The sequence below is a fragment of the Salmo salar genome, chromosome 29 (genome assembly GCF_965601325.2).
Source record: "Salmo salar chromosome 29, fSalSal1, whole genome shotgun sequence".
Taxonomy (NCBI): Eukaryota; Metazoa; Chordata; class Actinopteri; order Salmoniformes; family Salmonidae; genus Salmo; species Salmo salar.
The window spans coordinates 28,005,807-28,024,616 of record NC_138319.1 but is presented as its reverse complement, the minus strand read 5'-3'; the positions used below and the strand labels follow the sequence as shown (position 1 = coordinate 28,024,616).

Genomic DNA, 18,810 nt, shown 5'->3' with positions numbered 1-18,810 from the left:
TGTGTGTGTGTGTGTGTGTGGGGGGGGGGGGGGGGACGTGCATCACCTTCTCTCCCTCTGTGTCCATGTCTCCAGATGCAGGTCTCAGTCTGATGGGCTGGGCTTTAAAGATGTCACCAAACCCAAACCCTCGAACCTGGAGACACACGTTACCATCACTATAGTTACCACGACAATACTGTTCTAACACATCACAGTTATCATGAAACTGTTATTAAACTACACTTACCACGACACAGACAGACAGACAGACAGACAGACAGACAGACAGACAGACAGACAGACAGACAGACAGACAGACAGACAGACAGACAGACAGACAGACAGACAGACAGACAGACAGACAGACAGACAGACAGACAGACAGACAGACAGACAGAGACAGACAGACAATAGAGACCTTCTTGGGTTGAATCTCTCCACTGTCAGAGCGACTCTCTCCTCCGTCACTCTCGCTGCCTGGACTGTCTTTACCTACGCACGCACACACCGCACACACACACACACACACACACACACACACACACACACTGACTATTTATGCTAACAATAGATTAGAAACCCTGTTTTCAGCAGAATCACGTAACAATGTTCTTTAATTGTATTACATCATATGAATATTGATCTGCCATTTCATGCATATAAAAACCATTTGATCAGTAACCAGGTTTCCATCCAACCTTTTTATGTGTGTAAAATACACGCTGGATAAAATATGGCACGACAAGCCTGACGGAAAACTTTCCAAATGTCAACAAAACAAAATCCACTAGACAAGGTGGTAAAATGATTTATACAAGAAATGACGGGGGAAACGTTTTTATACACAAATATTGATATAACAACCATCATATGGATGACATGTTGTCCCACTACGACTCGTCGGGAAAACTTGCAGTTTATTAGACTACAGATGAAATAAGTTCTGATTCATTTCATAGGGTGGTGAAAGTGCACGGTAATGAGCTTGACGCTGCTTTCCAATAAATATCCAGGGTCTTATTCTGGTGAGATGATGATCTATGCTTGACTGCTGTTTGACTAATAGAAAACCATAATAATCTCATGGTGTAGACTAGACAACCCTCACAGCCTACCTGCACTGTATCTGTGAGCTGTTGGCTAGAGCGCAGGTGCCAAGACCAGAGTAGGCACATTTACTATTTAACACAACAGTTTTTGTGACAAAACAATCGCTAGAGTTGAAAATGCGATGGAAACACATTGAACAGAATAATTTTTATTCGGTATGTGAAAATATAAGACAAATTACTTTGTGTGCACTACATCATCACGCACTGATGTTTATCTGTAACAAGTCTGTTTGGTGGAAACATACCACTGGTGGGAAAATGCACATATTTATTTTAGGCAGATTTTAGAATATTCGCATGAAAATCTGTCTCCAACTGGATGGAAACCTAGCTGGTGATGGTTTGTGCATGTGCATGGCTGTGATGTGTGTGTGACTCACTGGTCTTGTTGCTGCGTAGCTCCTCCTGTGATGACCTAGTGGATGTGTCTAGTGAAGGGGGCGTGTCCTCCAGCTCTCTGGTGAAGTTGGAGGGAAACATCCCTGTCTTACCGTTCAGACTGCCCTCCCACCAGCCCTCCTCCACCTGAACACAGGAAACATCCCTGTCTTACCGTTCAGACTGCCCTCCCACCAGCCCTCCTCCACCTGAACACAGGAAACATCCCTGTCTTACCGTTCAGACTGCCCTCCCACCAGCCCTCCTCCACCTGAACACAGGAAACATCCCTGTCTTACCGTTCAGACTGCCCTCCCACCAGCCCTCCTCCACCTGAACACAGGAAACATCCCTGTCTTACCGTTCAGACTGCCCTCCCACCAGCCCTCCTCCACCTGAACACAGGAAACATCCCTGTCTTACCGTTCAGACTGCCCTCCCACCAGCCCTCCTCCACCTGAACACAGGAAACATCCCTGTCTTACCGTTCAGACTGCCCTCCCACCAGCCCTCCTCCACCTGAACACACAAGTCAATATTGTAATGAAACAGGAAGGGAGAGTGAAGTTGTCTGAAGATTAAAATTGAAAGCCCAGGGTTCTGGTTGGGAGACCTGCATGCTCTCCATGATGTAAGACAGATAGTTCCCGTGGGGGAGCTAATATACATGACTGTGAACACAGGGTCACTACAGTATTATAATGTGGTTTAACAGATCTGTCATGTGGCCACCAGAGGGGGAAGTTACTACAGTAAAGAAAAAGTTGAAACCGACCCACACCCAAACACACAGTCAGCCTCCCCTCTCACCTCCCCCAGTATGTGGATGACATCTCCTATCTTCAGCTCTAACTCATCCTCGTTCTGGGGAACATAGCTGAAGGTAGCCTTACACCTCCTCTGGTGGATTTGATCTCCTGGAACACACACACACACACACACACACACACACACACACACACACACCACACACACACACACACACACACACACACTAGTATATTATTTAATTATTTATTATTTTCACAAATATTATTTGTAGTATAGTGCACACATACTAACATTATATATACATATACACACACACTGCTGGTCAAAAGTTTCAGAACACCTACTCATTCAAGGGTTTTTCTTTATTTTTACTATTTTCTACATTGTAGAATAATAGTGAATACATCAAAACTATGAAATAACACATATGGAATCATGTAGTAACCAACAACAAAAAAAGTGTTAACAATATATTTTATATTTGAGATTCTTCAAACAGCCACCTTTTGCCTTGATGACAGCTTTGCACACTCTTGGCATTCTCTCAATCAGCTTAATGATGTAGCCACCTGGAATGCATTTCAATTAACAGCTTTCTTAAAAGTCGTCTTAAAAGTAATGATGGAATGTCATTTCTCTTAGCTTTATTTGGTAAAAGACCAAGTCCATATTATGGTTAGAACAGCTCAAATAAAGCAATCTTCTGTATACCACTCCTACCTTGTCACAACACAACTGTTTGGCTCGAATGCATTAAGAAGGAAAGAAAATCCACAAATGAACTTTTAAGAAAGCACACCTGTTAATTGAAATGCATTCCAGGTGGCTACATCATTAAGCTGGTTAAGAGAATGCCAAGAGTGTGCAAAGCTGTCATCAAGGCAAAGGGTGGCTACTTTGAAGAATCTCAAATATAAATCTTTTTTTTTTAACACTTTTTTGGTTTCTACATGAATACATGTGTTATTTCATAGTGTGTCTTCACTATTATTCTACAATGTAGAAAATTGTAAAAATAAAGAAAAACCCTTGAATGAGTAGGTGTGTCCAAACTCTTGACTGGTACTGTATACAGTTGAAGTCAGAAGTTTACATACACCTTAGCCAAATACATTTAAACACAGTTTTTCACAATTCCTGACATTTAATCCTAGTAAAAATTCCCTGTCTTAGGTCAGTTAGGATCACCACTTTATTTTAAGAATGTGAAATGTCAGAATAATAGAAGAGAGCATAATTTATTTCAGCTTATATTTCTTTCATCATATTCCCAGTGGGTCAGAAGTTTACATACACTCAATTGGTATTTGGCAGCACTGCCTTTAAATTGTTTAACTTGGGTCAAACGTTTCAGGTAACCTTTCACAATCTTCCAACAATAAGTTGGATACATTTTGGCCCATTCCTCCTGACAGATCTGGTGTAACTGAGTCAGGTTTGCAGGCCTCCTTGCTTGCACACACTTTTTCAGTTCTGCCCACAAATGTTCTATAGGATTGAGGTCAGGGCTTTGTGATGGCCACTCCAATACCTTGACTTTGTTGTCCTTAAGCCATTTTGCCACAACTTTGGAAGTATGCTTGGGGTCATTGTCCATTTGGAAGACCCATTTGCGACCAAGTTTTAACTTCCTGACTGATGTCTTGAGATGTTGCTTCAATATATCCACATCATTTTCCTTTCCTCATGATGCTATCTATTTTGTTGAAGTGCACCAGTCCCTCCTGCAGCAAAGCACCCCCACAACATGATGCTGCCAACCGGTGCTTCACGGTTGGGATGGTGTTCTTCGGCTTGCAAGCATCCCTTTTTCCTCCAAACATAACAATGGTCATTATGGCCAAACAGTTCTATTTTTGTTTCATCAGACCAGAGGACATTTATCCAAAAGGTACAATCTTTGTCCCCATGTGCAGTTGCAAACCGTAGTCTGGCTTTTTTTTTATGGTGGTTTGGAGCAGTGGCTTCTTCCTTGCTGAGTGGCCTTTCAGGTTATGCCGATATAGGACTCGTTTTACTGTGGATATAGATACTTTTGTACCCGTTTCCTCCAGCATCTTCACAAGGTCCTTTGCTGTTGTTCTGGGATTGATTTGCACTTTTCGCACCAAAGTACGTTCATCTCTAGGAGACAGAACGCATCTCCTTCCTGAGCGGTATGACGGCTGCGTGGTCCCATGGTGTTTATACTTGCATACGATTGTTTGTACAGATGAACGTGGTACCTTCAGAACCAGACTTGTGGAGGTCTACAATTTCTTTTCTGAAGTCTTGGCTGATTTCTTTGGATTTTCCCATGATGTCAAGCAAAGAAGCACTGAGTTTGAAGGTAGGCCTTAAAATACATCCACAGGTACACCTCCAATTGACTCAAATTATGTCAATTAGCCTATTAGAAGCTTCTAAAGCCATGACATCATTTTCTGGAATTTTACCAAGCTGTTTAAAGGCACAGTCAACTTAGTGTATGTAAACTTCTGACCCGCTGGAATTGTGATACAGTGAATTATAAGTGAAATAATCTGTCTGTAAACAATTATTGGAAAAATGACTTGTGTCATGCACAAAGTAGATGTCCTAACCAACTTGCCAAAACTATAGTTTGTTAACAAGAAATTTGTGTAGTGGTTGAAAAACGAGTTTTAATGACTCCAAACTAAGTGTATTTAAACTTCTGACTTCAACAGTATGTATGTATGTATGTATGTATGGTATGTATGTATGTATGTATGTATGCTGCATGTATGTATGTATGATGATGATGATGAGTATGATGATGATGTAGTGTGAATAATTCCTTTAGTCAACGGTAGTACCAGGAATGTGTGCACGTGTGTGTGAAGGACAAAGGATAACCTCATGCTAATCCCTATCACTCTAATAGGATCTGTGTATGAGCAGGGGGACATTAACCTACCTACGGGTGTGTGTGTGTGTGATGGGGGGGGTACCTTTCCTGGCTGGTCGTCGGTCAGGCTCAGGTACAGGGCTTGTACTGCCATTGGACAAATCAGATTTAGGACCCGCCGCTCTCTTCACCTCCTTCTTCATCTCCTGGACAGAGAGAGAGTTTGAATGTTTGTATCTCTGTGTTTCTTGTGTCCCATCTATCTATCAGGTGCTGAAGTCATGGTAATGGATAAAATGTCTGTAACCCGAGTCACCTAACCCTTTATGAGCAGGAAGAGGAACACACACACACACACACACACATCCCTAACTTAATGTCCACCCACAAACGCTAAAGCAGTTATTGTGTCTTGCCCTTTTTTTTAATGTAAACTATCACAGGACACACACGACCCGAGTTACTGTGTGTACGTCAGCATTGCCCTACCCGAGTTACTGTGTGTACGTCAGCATTGCCCTACCTGAGTTACTGTGTGTACATCAGCATTGCCCTACCCGAGTTACTGTGTGTACTTCAGCATTGCCCTACCTGAGTTACTGTGTGTACGTCAGCATTGCCCTACCTGAGTTACTGTGTGTACGTCAGCATTTCCCTACCCGAGTTACTGTGTGTACGTCAGCATTTCCCTACCCGAGTTACTGTGTGTACGTCAGCATTTCCCTACCCGAGTTACTGTGTGTACGTCAGCATTGCCCTACCCGAGTTACTGTGTGTATGTCAGCATTGCCCTACCCGAGTTACTGTGTGTACGTCAGCATTTCCCTACCCGAGTTACTGTGTGTACGTCAGCATTTCCCTACCTGAGTTACTGTGTGTACGTCAGCATTTCCCTACCCGAGTTACTGTGTGTACGTCAGCATTTCCCTACCTGAGTTACTGTGTGTACGTCAGCATTTCCCTACCCGAGTTACTGTGTGTACGTCAGCATTGCCCTACAGCTGCAACATACACAGCCTTTTTATTCACACACATGGCTGTGTATTTCACAGTTCTTTAATGCATTCGTCAGGATGCAGTTTCGTAATCCCTGCTCTGCAGCTAACAGTCTGACGCAATAACACACACACACACATTCACATGCACGCACACATTCACACACACACACCTGAGTGTGTCAGAGTATAAGTGAGTGTGTTTCTCTATAGAAGTTAACCAAACCGATATAACAAAAGGAAGAGGAACAGGAAGAGGAACAGATTTGCAATGTCAGAACAGGAAACACCTGCTTACAGTACAGTCGTGGCCAAAAGTTTTGAGAATGACACAAATATTAATTTTCACAAAGTCTGCTGCCTCAGTTTGTATGATGGCAATTTGCATATATTCCAGAATGTTATGAAGAGTGATCAGATGAATTGCAATTAACTGCAAAGTCCCTCTTTGCCATCCAAATGAACTGAATCCCCCAAAAACTTTTCCAATGCATTTCAGCCCTGCCACAAAAGGACCAGCTGACATCATGTCAGTGATTCTCTCGTTAACACAGGTGTGAGTGTTAACGAGGACAAGGCTGGAGATCACTCTGTCATGCTGATTGAGTTCGAATAACAGACTGGAAGCTTCAAAAGGAGGGTGGTGCTTGGAATCATTGTTCTTCCTCTGTCTACCATGGTTACCTGCAAGGAAACACGTGCCGTCATCATTGCTTTGCACAAAAAGGGCTTCACAGGCAAGGATATTGCTGCCAGTAAGATTGCATCTAAATCAACCATTTATCGGATCATCAAGAACTTCAAGGAGAGCGGTTCAATTGTTGTGAAGAAGGCTTCAGGTCGCCCAAGAAAGTCCAGCAAGCGCCAGGACCGTCTCCTAAAGTTGATTCAGCTGCGGGATCAGTGCACCACCAGTACAGAGCTTGCTCAGGAATGGCAGCAGGCAGGAGTGAGTGCATCTGCACGCACAGTGAGGTGAAGACTTTTGAAGGATGGCCTGGTGTCAAGGGCAGCAAAGAAGCCACTTCTCTCCAGGAAAAACATCAGGGACAGACTGATATTCTGCAAAAGGTACAGGAATTGGACTGCTGAGGACTGGGGTAAAGTCATTTTCTCTGATGAATCCCCTTTCAGATTGTTTGGGGCATCTGGAAAAAAAGCTTGTCCGGAGAAGACAAGGTGAGCGCTACCATCAGTCCTGTGTCATGCCAACAGTAAAGCATCCTGAGACCATTCATGTGTGGGGTTGCTTCTCAGCCAAGGGAGTGGGCTCGCTTCTCAGCCAAGGGAGTGGGCTCACTCACAATTTTGCCAAAGAACACAGCCATGAATAAAGAATGGTACCAAAACATCCTCCAAGAGCAACTTCTCCCAACCATCCAGGAACAGTTTGGTGACGAACAATGCCTTTTCCAGCATGATGGAGCACCTTGCCATAAGGCAAAAGTGATAACTACGTGGCTCGGGGAACAAAACATCGATATTTTGGGTCCATGGCCAGGAAACTCCCCAGACCTTAATCCCATTGACAACTTGTGGTCAATCCTCAAGAGGCGGGTGGACAAACAAAAACCCACACATTCTGACAAACTCCAAGCATTGATTATGTAAGAATGGGCTGCCATCAGTCAGGATGAGGCCCAGAAGTTAATTGACAGCATGCCAGGGCGGATTGCAGAGGTCTTGAAAAAGAAGGGTCAACACTGCAAATATTGACTCTTTGCATCAACTTCATGTAATTGTCAATAAAAGCCTTTGACACTTATGAAATGCTTGTAATTATACTTCACTATTCCATAGTAACATCTGACAAAAATATCTAAAGACACTGAAGCAGCAGACTTTGTGAAAATTAATATTTGTGTCATTCTCAAGATTTTTGGCCACGACTGCGCGCACACACACACACACTGGTGCGCGCACACACACACACATCTGGTCAAACTCTTTTCCTCTGAGATGAACGTTTTCCAACCCTGGTCCTGGAAAGCAGGTTTTTTTTTTTTTTACAGGTTTTTGTTCCAGCCTAGCACTAACATACCAGCAGGGCCCATATCCATAAAGCATCACAGACTAGGAGTGCTGATCTAGGATCAGGTACCCTCTGTCCATGTAATGTTATTCATTATGATCTAAAGATCAGTACTCGAATACCAAAACAAATGATAATAATCTAAATCAAATGTATTTATAAAGCCCTTTTTACATTAGAAAATGTCACAAAGTGCTTATATAGAACCCCAGCCTAAAATCCTAAACAGCAAGCAATGCAAATGTAGATACATGGTGGCTAGGAAAAACTCCCTAGAAAGGCAGGAACCTAGGAAGAAACCAATAGAGGAACCAGGCTCTGAGAGGTGGCCAGTCCTCTTCTGGCTGTGCCGGGTGGAGATTATAAGAGGACATGGCCATTAAGGCCTCTTTTCAATTAATGAGATGGGGGTGAACAAGTGCACACTTCAGAGAGATGGAGAAGAGAATCATAACATTTGTAATTCTTGGCACAGCCAAGCCGACAAGGTGGTGGAGCGCCCCGCTTGTTAGGGGATACCCCATGCCATAGTGATCATACAGAGCCTTCTGAAAGAATATACCCTCTGACTTATTTCACACTTTGTTGTCGTCACAGCCTGAATTAAAAATGTATTCATTGTATTTCTCTCTCACCCATCTACACACAATACCCCATAATGAGAAAGTGAAAAGATGTTTTTAAGACATTTGTACATTTACATCTCAGTATGTGTAGACCATATATGTAATGCTGTCTGGACCAAAATAGTATAGCATGTCATATTATTTCTGGCCAGACCGCGTCAGATACATGGGCTATATATAGAGGGGTGCTGTTTCATTCGCTTAGATGCTTTCTCCGGTGATATAGTTTTAGCAGACAGGAAAAGGCAAAGTGAGAGGGCTCACTCTTACCCATATCTGTCCAGTATAAGTCCAATGCTGTTCTAGGGGTATAATGTGCAGACCTGTGTGTGGCGGAGGGGTGTGTGGCCAAGGTATGGTGCAGCTCTCCAGAATGTGCTCAGCTGTCTACCGCCAATTCTTGCCCATACATTTTTTCATTGTGTGAATTCTTTGCCCTTTGATGGTACATTTTTTATCAATTCCCCATTACATATGTCTCCAGTAGGCCTAGTAAATGTACTATTATTCCCTCATCATATGGTTACATACACTTCTATCAATGCATGTATTAATTACAGTGATTCGCCGTTCTCATTCTCGGAGTGGAAACATTGTTTGCAGAGTTCACAACCTTCTAAACTTGTGAGAAACAAGTTTTGGTTTTGTCAATCGTTTCATTGCCTTTTGTTTGCTCTGTGAGCAATGAGTATGTGTTCTCCTGTCCTGATAACGTTGAGGGAGCCTGAGCACGCATATAGAGTAGGCCTACCTGGCCTGCGGCATGCAAATACAGGAAGGTGCCCATTTGTTAATGTCTGATTGTCTTAACTCAACACGTCCACCACTAATAAGCTGAGCTTCTCAGTATGGTTTTCTTCACCTCACACATCGGAAACAAAGTGAGTATTTTTTGTAAAAAATGTTTTACATCCATTGCAAATTATAGTTCCTCAGTATTTAAAAAAATCTTTCTAACACTCCCGGCCTCAATAATCACCAAGCCTCGGTGTGAAAGAGCAAAATATCATGATCTGATGATCCCATATAGTCGGTGGAAACGTTATTTAAAAAACAGCGGTCTAGAGCTCACTGGCGTGGGAAACTCTGAGGGCCTGGAATAGTCTAGTTGATACACCGTTGCACTTCACTAACAACAGCTCAAGTCAAGACAGATAGAAAGGGAGGCAGACAGGCGGAGAAGAGAGATTCATGTGATTGAAAGAACCAGAATTTTCATCAGGTTATTTTCTACTGTTTTTATTTGTCAGCTTTACTTAGTTGAGATGGTAGGTACAGGCCTACTGCTGCATTGGCCTATAGGCTCTCTCGGAGTTCTATGAGCTCATTTCTTTAGCCGCCAATGGATCACAGTGTATCAATGTGTTCATATGGCTGAGGCTGCTGCCCTCACCTCAGCTGAATTTTTTCAACCACGTAACAATGATTTTGAGAAAATAAAATGTTATTAGTGAAATTAAACTGTTCCACAAAAATGTGCATATAAAAGATCGGTAGAAATGGTAGGATAAATTGTAAGCTTCCCCAAACTTGAAATTCACCAGCTGCCTATGGTCTTTACTATTACACCTATTAAAACTAATTGTGAACGCGCAAGCGGGTGCACACATGGCTGGTCCAACTGATTTGTTCTGGCGCCGGCCCTGCCCTGAGTCAATACTTTGTAGAATCACCTTTGGCAATGATTACAGTTGTGAGTCTCTAAGAGCTTTACATACCTGGATGGTGCAACATTTGCCCATTTATTATTTTCTAAAATTCTTCAAGCTCTGTCAAATTGGTTGATGGTTATTGCTAGACAACCATTTTCAGGTCTTGCCATAGATTTTCAAGTAGATTTAAGTCAAAACTGTAACTCGGCCACTCAGGAACGTTCACTGACTTCTTGGTAAGCAACTTCAGTGTAGATTTGGCCTTGTGTTTTAGGTTATTGTCCTGAGAAATCAAATGGAACCCTGTTTACAACTCTGTACAGAAAAGAAATGGACAGAAATACTATATTACGGGGGACAGCGTCCGTCCTGAGCCATTAAAAAGAGGACTTCCTAGAAGCCAGTTTTTCAGACTGCGCCGTATATGCCACAGATGATTATCTAGAAAAAGCAGCGGAGATGCGCATTAGGTTTCTAAGAAGAGGCTATCCGCCACAATGTGTGTATGAAGCTCTTCATTTGGCATTGGGGAAAACACGAGATGAACTGCTACAGAAAAGACCCGCTAAAGCTAAAGAACACTCCGTAATGTTCACAACCACATACTTGAACGCGCGAAAAGTGGGAGATGCGGACAAGAAACACTGGCATATTTTACCATCGGACCCAGCTTTGCCGGCAGAATTTAAAAATCCACAACTTATTGTGTATAAGCGAGGTCGCAATTTACGCGATAAATTGGTTCATGCCAACTGCCAGCAACAAAAGAAAATTAGCCAGGCTCTTTTACGCCCTTTTCCAAATGGTAGCTATAAATGCAGAGGATGCGCACAGTGCAACGATATGATGACTTGTGAATATTTCTGCCACCCCCATACAGGAAAACTGTTCCAAATAAATGACATTATTACGTGTCCACCACCCATGTTATCTACATTATTATATGTCCATGTGGGCTGTGCTATTTCGGTTAAACCTCCCGCTCTCTCAAACAGAGAATTAGTGAACATAAAAGTTCAATCAGGAGAAACGACAGGGATTATCCAGTCGCAGTACATTTTAATGACCTAAAACATAACATTTCTACCTTTAGATTTTGTGGCATAGAGAAAGTCAAGATATCAGCAGGGGAGGTGATATTAATAATACTCTGAGCAAAAGAGAATGTTTTTGGATTTTCACCCTCCAGACATTATTTCCTAAAGGACTTAATGATGAAATGCCTATGTATGTTATGTTGTGAATTTGAACATGAATTATGTCCCTATTTAATATTACTCTGATGTTTTTCGTACGATGTACCCAATGATTAATGAAAACTTGCTATGTCCTCATTGTGGTTTTACAGACGTGTTTAATACGTCTTATTTACACACTTTATTCAAATATTTATGAAATGCATACTGTTATATTTGGTAGCACTTATTTGTTTTTCCTTCGCCTCCAACCCCTTTCCATGCGTGGAACAGATGTGGGTGGGGCTAGGTCTACATAAGGGTGCTAATTTTAAGAAATTCACAAAAGCTCTGACAAAGGCCGTGAGGCCGATACGTGAAGCTTATTAAAGATCAAATGATACTATCAAGAGCAGTGTGCTGTTTCCTTTTTCCTTCACCAGGTTATTGTCCTGCTGAAAGGTGAATTCATCTTCCAGTGTCTGGTAGAAAGCAGACAACCAGGTTTTTCTTTTCACTCTGTCAGTTAGGTTAGTATTGTGGAGTATCTACAATGTTGTTGATCCATCCTCAGTTTTCTCCTATCACAGCCATTAAACTCTGTAACTGTTTTAAAGTCACCATTGGCCTCATGGTGAAATCCTTGAGTGGTTTCCTTCCTCTCTGCAAACTGAGTTTAGGAAGGATGCCTATATCTTTGTAGTGACTGGGTGTATTGATACACCATCCAAAGTGTAATTAATAACTTCACCATGCTCAAACGGACATTCAATGTCTGCTTTAAAAAAAAATAAAAAAATGTACACCCCTCTACCAATACGTACCCTTCTTTGCATGTCATTGGAAAACCTCCCTGGTCTTTGTGGTTGAATCTGTGTTTTAAGTTCACTGCTCGACCTTACAGATAGTTATTTCTCGGGACTCTCGGCATAATATGTATTATTCCTGGTGTTGAAACCTGGAAGGTTCTCTGGGAAATATTCATCCCTAAAACTGACACAGGGTGAGTGTAATCTGAGTGAGCAGTGAATTTCAACACAACAGTTATTAAATAAGGAGTTTTAGGAGCAACAATTCAGCAGATGAACGTCTTGTCTGTTCTATTCTAGATCGACTTCATCATTGACCATTCAGGGTTAAAGAAACACACAACAACACTGGGTTCATGTTTGCTTGTGTCATTTTTACTTCCTCTACTGTGAAAGGAAGTGGATGCTTCCCCCGTATCACACAATCACACCACCGTTAGATACTGGTGTCAGTGTTTTTTCTGCAGCATCTGGTCTCCCATCCAGGACATTCAAAGAACATGTTTGTGTTCTTTACAGGTTCACAGAACCATTCATTAGGTTCATTAGGCTACACTGTAAAAAACATGAAACGTGACGTGTTTAAAACTGAAACATGACATATTTAGATTTGCCAATAAGCATTTAGAATGCAAGATTAAACATGATAGTGAGCTTTTTCCAGTTAGTTTCCAACCCGGAGAACACCTTCATCTCCTAAGTGTTCAGATTTTAAACACTAGTGTTTACTTTCCCATAGTCCTGTTAAGAGTGGATTTAGTCAATAGAAATGTATGTGACTTTCCACGCCTTCTATACAGATCAGTGTTAGGAATGTCTGCCACCTTTCCCTCTTCAAAAGGACCATCATGGAAATAAGCTGTTAAGATTTATTGTGTTATCCTTGATGATTTCCTTAAATTGCATGTGGAGGCGTCACCAGCTGGAGCACCTTTATGTATGGGTTTTACAAATTGTCAAGTAAATTCAATCAATCAATCAAACCTATATTTCAGGACAACTGAACGAGACATTTGATTCAGGAAATGTTTCCATTCCCGTGGTGTTATTGTTTCCAAACTATGTTGAGTTCAACTCTCTCAGAGTGAAAAAGACATGGGCGGGGCCTCGTTATCAGTTTTGTCCAGCATGTTTAGTTGCAGGTTGATTTTTAGAATAGTTTGTTTTAATATCTATGCTTCCTCATGCACATTGATTGATTACTTGATTTTATACTATTCAAAGATAAATAACTTACATTTTTCTAAACTAATCCAATCTGTAAGGGGTTGGATTTATTACACCCGTTACTGAGATGGTGGATCCAGTTTAGATGGTTAAGGTAGTATTGTTTGTTAAGTCCTTCACCATAGCAGTCATTGAGTGCAGGTTTGGGTGAAAAAAATATTGGCTTTAATATTTTATTTATTATATTTTTTTTATAATACAAACTATCCACATACAAAACGACAACATAAAGATGCACACAAACATCCACGACATCACTCCTGCCAGGACCCAACTGCTCACACCCCTCATCTCTAGCGCCTGCATCACTCTCCGCCACATGGCCTTAAACTGCACCATTTTGTTTCTCCATGTCGCCCACACACTTGTAACCTTTAGATAGTAAAGCATTTGACCTTTGGTTGATTTCGAGTTTTCAAAAGCAGCAATATGTAACTTTTTTTAGGCGGACCGACCAAATTCACATAGAAATGTGTGTTATAGATCTCAATGGAAGCAAGTCTAAGAAGAGGTAGATCGGTTCTATGGTGCTCTATTTCTACGCTTTCTCTTAAGTTTAGTTTTTTGCGTATTTCACTTTCAGTTTTATACACCAGCTTCAAACAGCTGAAAATACAATAGTATTGGTTATGCAAATATATATTTCAGAGCGGTTTAGACAGTACAATGATTCTCTACACCTACCTGTTTGTTTTGCCACATAAACTGAAATTAGAAGAACTATTGTAATTTTAGCAACCAGGAAATGGTGGAGCTATTTCTGCATAGTGCAATCTATAACTATACGTTTTTTTTCAAGATGATTGACGAGAAAAGTATCATCTAACCGATTGGGTATCTCACTGCTCCCCCATATGCCATGTCTTGAGTGAAAAAAATATTTTAAATTGTTGGATATTCACCCTCTAGCTGTATTCCAATAAGAATTATTAATCACTTGTGGCCCATGAGTCAAGATTTTCAGAACACATTATTGAGGATAACTAGGCCATAACTAAAGGTCTCATGACATGTATAATATGTGAATGGCCAAGTTAGAGTTCACGTTTACATTAAAAAAAGTTACATGTTCACATAGAGAATCAAGTTTTTGAAATCAACAACCATGTCTCTCTCACCAACAAACACAGTCGTGGGAGGTCTCTCACATTCACTTGAAAGGCATGCTGGGAAATATGCAAATTGTGCTTTACACCCTACACTTAAAACCTCATCCCCAGTGTGTTTAGTTTTTAAAACCTAAAATGTTACAGTGAACAAACATGTTGAGGTATTTACAATTTAAACACTGTGAAGCATTTTTATTGACATTCTAAATACCTTGACGCATTTAAAAAGTGCTACAGATCCTAAACACTTGGATGTACAATGCTCTTGAAACACAATATGGGAACAACAACATTGATTTGAGTGTGTTGTCATTGTTACTCACTCTGACAAAGTTGTCTGGGAACAGCCCCCTCCGTCCGTCTATCTCTCCTTTCCACCACCCTCCGTCATCCTTGGTTACCTTGACGATGATGTCACCGACACGCAGACTCAACTCATCCTCCTGTTGAGCCTCATAGTCAAACTCTACCACGGCCTCCACTGGAAACACACACAGAGACAGAGAGAAACAGAGAGAGAAGAGAGACAAGAGAAAAGACTAACTATTTAGACTTAATGGCTAACAAACTTAAGCCTGAATCTTAATGTGAGAGATCTGTGCTGAAGTCACCAAGTTTTCCATTGACATGAATGCATCATTTAGTTCCTGTTTTTTAAAAATAATTTCTGAAATTGTAGACATTTACTGCATTGCCCCCGCCATAACACCTGCTAAACTGTGTACGTGACCAATAAAATGTTATTTGATTTCCGCAATAGTTGAGTTGTGTTTGCATCCCAAGTCAGGAATGCGCCCAAAGAGAATACCTCAGTTTGTAAAAGGACACACAAATACACAGATCGCTGTCATAGTTGTGTGGGTGGTGGTGGGGATGTAACTACGGGAATGGTGGAACGAGACGGAGGACTGCTATGACTCAATCCCCCTCCTCCTCGCTCCCAACCCCTAAAACACCCTTTCTCATTCTCTCCCCATCTATCCCCATCTACCCTGTGCTTGTCTGCACTGAGAGAAAGAACAGAGGAACCATAGGAGTGTACCAACTAAGCCTGTAGACATAATACACTCCCAACTCAGTAGTAGAACACACACACACAATACTGATGACACACTGCAGCTGCATCATGAATATTCATATGTCAGCTGGCCACCAACAACAATCCCCATGGAGGTGCTGCTGAGGTGTCTGGTTACCATGGGGACCAGGACTTGAACTCAGGGATGGTGCCAGGTGGTGTCTGTGTGTATCTGTGAATGAGTATATTATTGGTCACAACTAGGGGGGTGGCTTATACAGGCACTACAGGAATAGAATGAAGAGAGGAGAAGAAGAAGAGAGGAGAGGATTGAAATAATAGAGGAGGAAGAGAGGAGGGGATATCTGGCCTATCTACACAACAGCTGCTATCTCAGTCTGTATTACAGTGAAGATCATGAAGCTGCTTTCTCTTCCGGTCCTCCCCCTCCTCTCTCCCCCCACCTCTCCCTGGGGTTTACCTTGAGGGAGCTTCACTACCTATCAGTAACTCTACAACTAAACCCATTTACACTCAGTTAGGCTATATTCTAGCAAAAACGGGGAGAGGAAGAGCGAGAAAGCTGAAGAGAGAGGACGGAGAATGAAAATGTAAACGTGTCAACATCTGTAACACATCAATGTCTTCTTACTGTCTGCTGTACTCGCAACACACACGCAAGTTCCCCGCCTAAGCATCGCGTTATGGTCATCAGGACACGCAGCTAACGAAAACATAGTTTAGACTACATTCAGCGTCTTTACTGTAAAGTATCCCGGTGTGTCCAGTTGTGTTTAGGTTTTCTACTGTTACAACTATAAATTGAAGCATCACAAAGGTAAAACATTTTTTTTTTTTTAAATCATCTTGTCTCAACTCACCCATCTGTTCCCGTGACGCTCAGCTACTGCTGCAGGGACTACCGCGTTAAACGGGAAAGGCAGGAATCCTGGTTATTCGGTGGACCGAGTACAAGCCCCAGCCGCCCACACGAAAACTCCGTTATGACAGCGCTGCAGCCGGAGGAACGTGAGATGGAACCATATTCCTTCCGCTTTATCCCCTTATCACACCAGACAGCAGCCAGATAGCGGAAAACCACTGATGTACAGATAGATCTGCGCGCTCGCTTTCTCTTTGCGCTGAGCTGCGTACCACGTCAGTACAGAAAATATCGCGAGAAATCACGAATCTTCCCACAAAAGATTGGGTGCGTTCCAGAGTCTAGCTTCAGTCCTTTAGTAAGGGTAGACATCCAAAAGTTCAGCCCTTTGGGTCCTATCATAGAGTTATATTAAAAGTGCCCTTCCAAGAAGGCTCAAGGTCATTGGCCACAGAAATGACGTCAAATCACGTTATATGTACAGTAGCTTTGATTGGACTGATCATGTCAACGTCTTACTTTCACAATCTTAGCTAGCATTCATCATCGTGAATCAAGTCTACTGGCAAATCCTTCTTAATCCTTATCAAATTAAGAGAAATAATGAAGAGAAAATATAGATGAAACGTATCGGTGCTCATCGGCCACTGAACATAAACATTACACAAGAAGTTGGACATCGCTAATTCAACAATGAGTGGTTTGGAAGGAATCGGTGACAGTGGATAATCGCAAGCATTGCAACTGGGAAGTCAGACTGGGAAAATAGGTTTTGAACGGTCATCCAACTCAGAATTGTAAATCTTTTTCTTTGATGACAAAATATGCCAACGAAGGAATGCCGCACAGAACAAAGTCAGTCCAAAAAATGTCTTATATGCTGCTGCATAAATTATGAAATATGCCAGGAAGATATGGTCAGCCATATCGGCTATGTTTTTTTTAAAAGTCAGTAAACGAAGCTGAATTAATTGTTTCGCTGCCAGACAAGACTCCGCTGATTGCCAGGTGTAGCGGTGGTAAGGATTCACTCCATTGTGCCAGAAAGAAAGCTCTGCTGTAGAGACAGCTTTATGTAGGCCCTAAACGTTTGTGGGCACCGCTTGTCGCCGTTATAGTGCAATTCATGTATTGTTTAGTGTTGTGTAGTGGCTTTGCTGGCATGCATCTAAAACCATTTTTTTGAGTTTGCCCCCACCAAGATTTACATGCTAAAATCGCCACTGGGACAATAATATTAATGTGGATTATCCGATGATATACGTCCTCCGGCCATTGAAAATAAAGACTGGATAATCTGTGCAGGCCTGAACAGAATTTGGTGGCGTTCCATGCTGCCTACATTGCAGACATGTTGGGCAGATTATCACAGAGTTCCTCGTATGTAGAGACCTTATATACAATTGATCTGTATCCGATCTCTGCAAATGTGAACGTTGTGTTTTACATGGCATATTGATGTATATACACTGAAGAAAAATATAAATGCAACAATTTCTAAGATTTTACTGAGTTCCAGTTCATATAAGGAAATCACTCAATTGAAATAAATGAATTGGGCCCTAATCTATGGATTTCACAGGACTGGGAATACAGATATGCATCTAATGGTCACAGATACCAAAAGAAAATGGGCATGGATCAGAAAAACAGTCAGTATCTGGTGTGACCACCATTTGCCTCATGCAGCACGATATTTCCTTCCCATAGAGTTGATCAGGCTGTTTATTGTGGCCTGTGGAATGTTGTCCCACTCCTCTTCAATGGATGTGCTAACTTGCTGGATATTGGAAAACTCTTTCACTCACGTTGATCCAGAGCATCCCAAAAATGCTCAGTGGGTGACATGTCTGGTGAGTATGCAGGCCATGAAAGAACTGGGACATTTTTAGCGACCAGGAATTGTGTACAGATCCTTACGTCATGGGGCTGTGCATTATCATGCTGAAACATGACGTGATGGTGGCGGATTAATGGCCCGACAATGGACCTCAGGATCTCGTCACGGTACTTCTGTGCATTCAAATTGCCATCGATAAAATTCAAATTGTGTTCATTGTCCGTAGCTTATGCCTGCCCATACCATAACCCCCCCCCCCCCCCTCCCCTCCACCATGGGGAACTCTGTTCACAACATTGGCATCAACAAACTGCTCGCCCACACGATGCCATACACACTGTCTGCCATATGCC

The 18,810-nt window shown here is 41.9% G+C and overlaps 1 protein-coding gene across 3 annotated transcripts in view; it reads right to left on the bottom strand.

The window, feature by feature from the left end:
* The window catches only part of sh3k1 (SH3 domain-containing kinase-binding protein 1), a 36,630-nt gene extending 19,741 nt beyond the window's left edge, over positions 1-16,889 (bottom strand). For 2 of the 3 annotated variants that reach the window (XM_014181525.3, XM_014181526.3), the window contains exons 1-7: positions 16,616-16,889; positions 15,040-15,197; positions 5,195-5,297; positions 2,283-2,389; positions 1,475-1,619; positions 401-474; positions 47-136 (exon numbers count right to left, since the gene is read on the bottom strand). In XM_014181525.3, coding sequence (XP_014037000.1) covers positions 47-136; positions 401-474; positions 1,475-1,619; positions 2,283-2,389; positions 5,195-5,297; positions 15,040-15,197; positions 16,616-16,619 — 681 coding nt within the window. In that variant the 5' untranslated portion in view covers positions 16,620-16,889. 3 annotated transcript variants of the gene reach the window in all.
* Between the last annotated feature and the right edge of the window lie 1,921 nt (positions 16,890-18,810).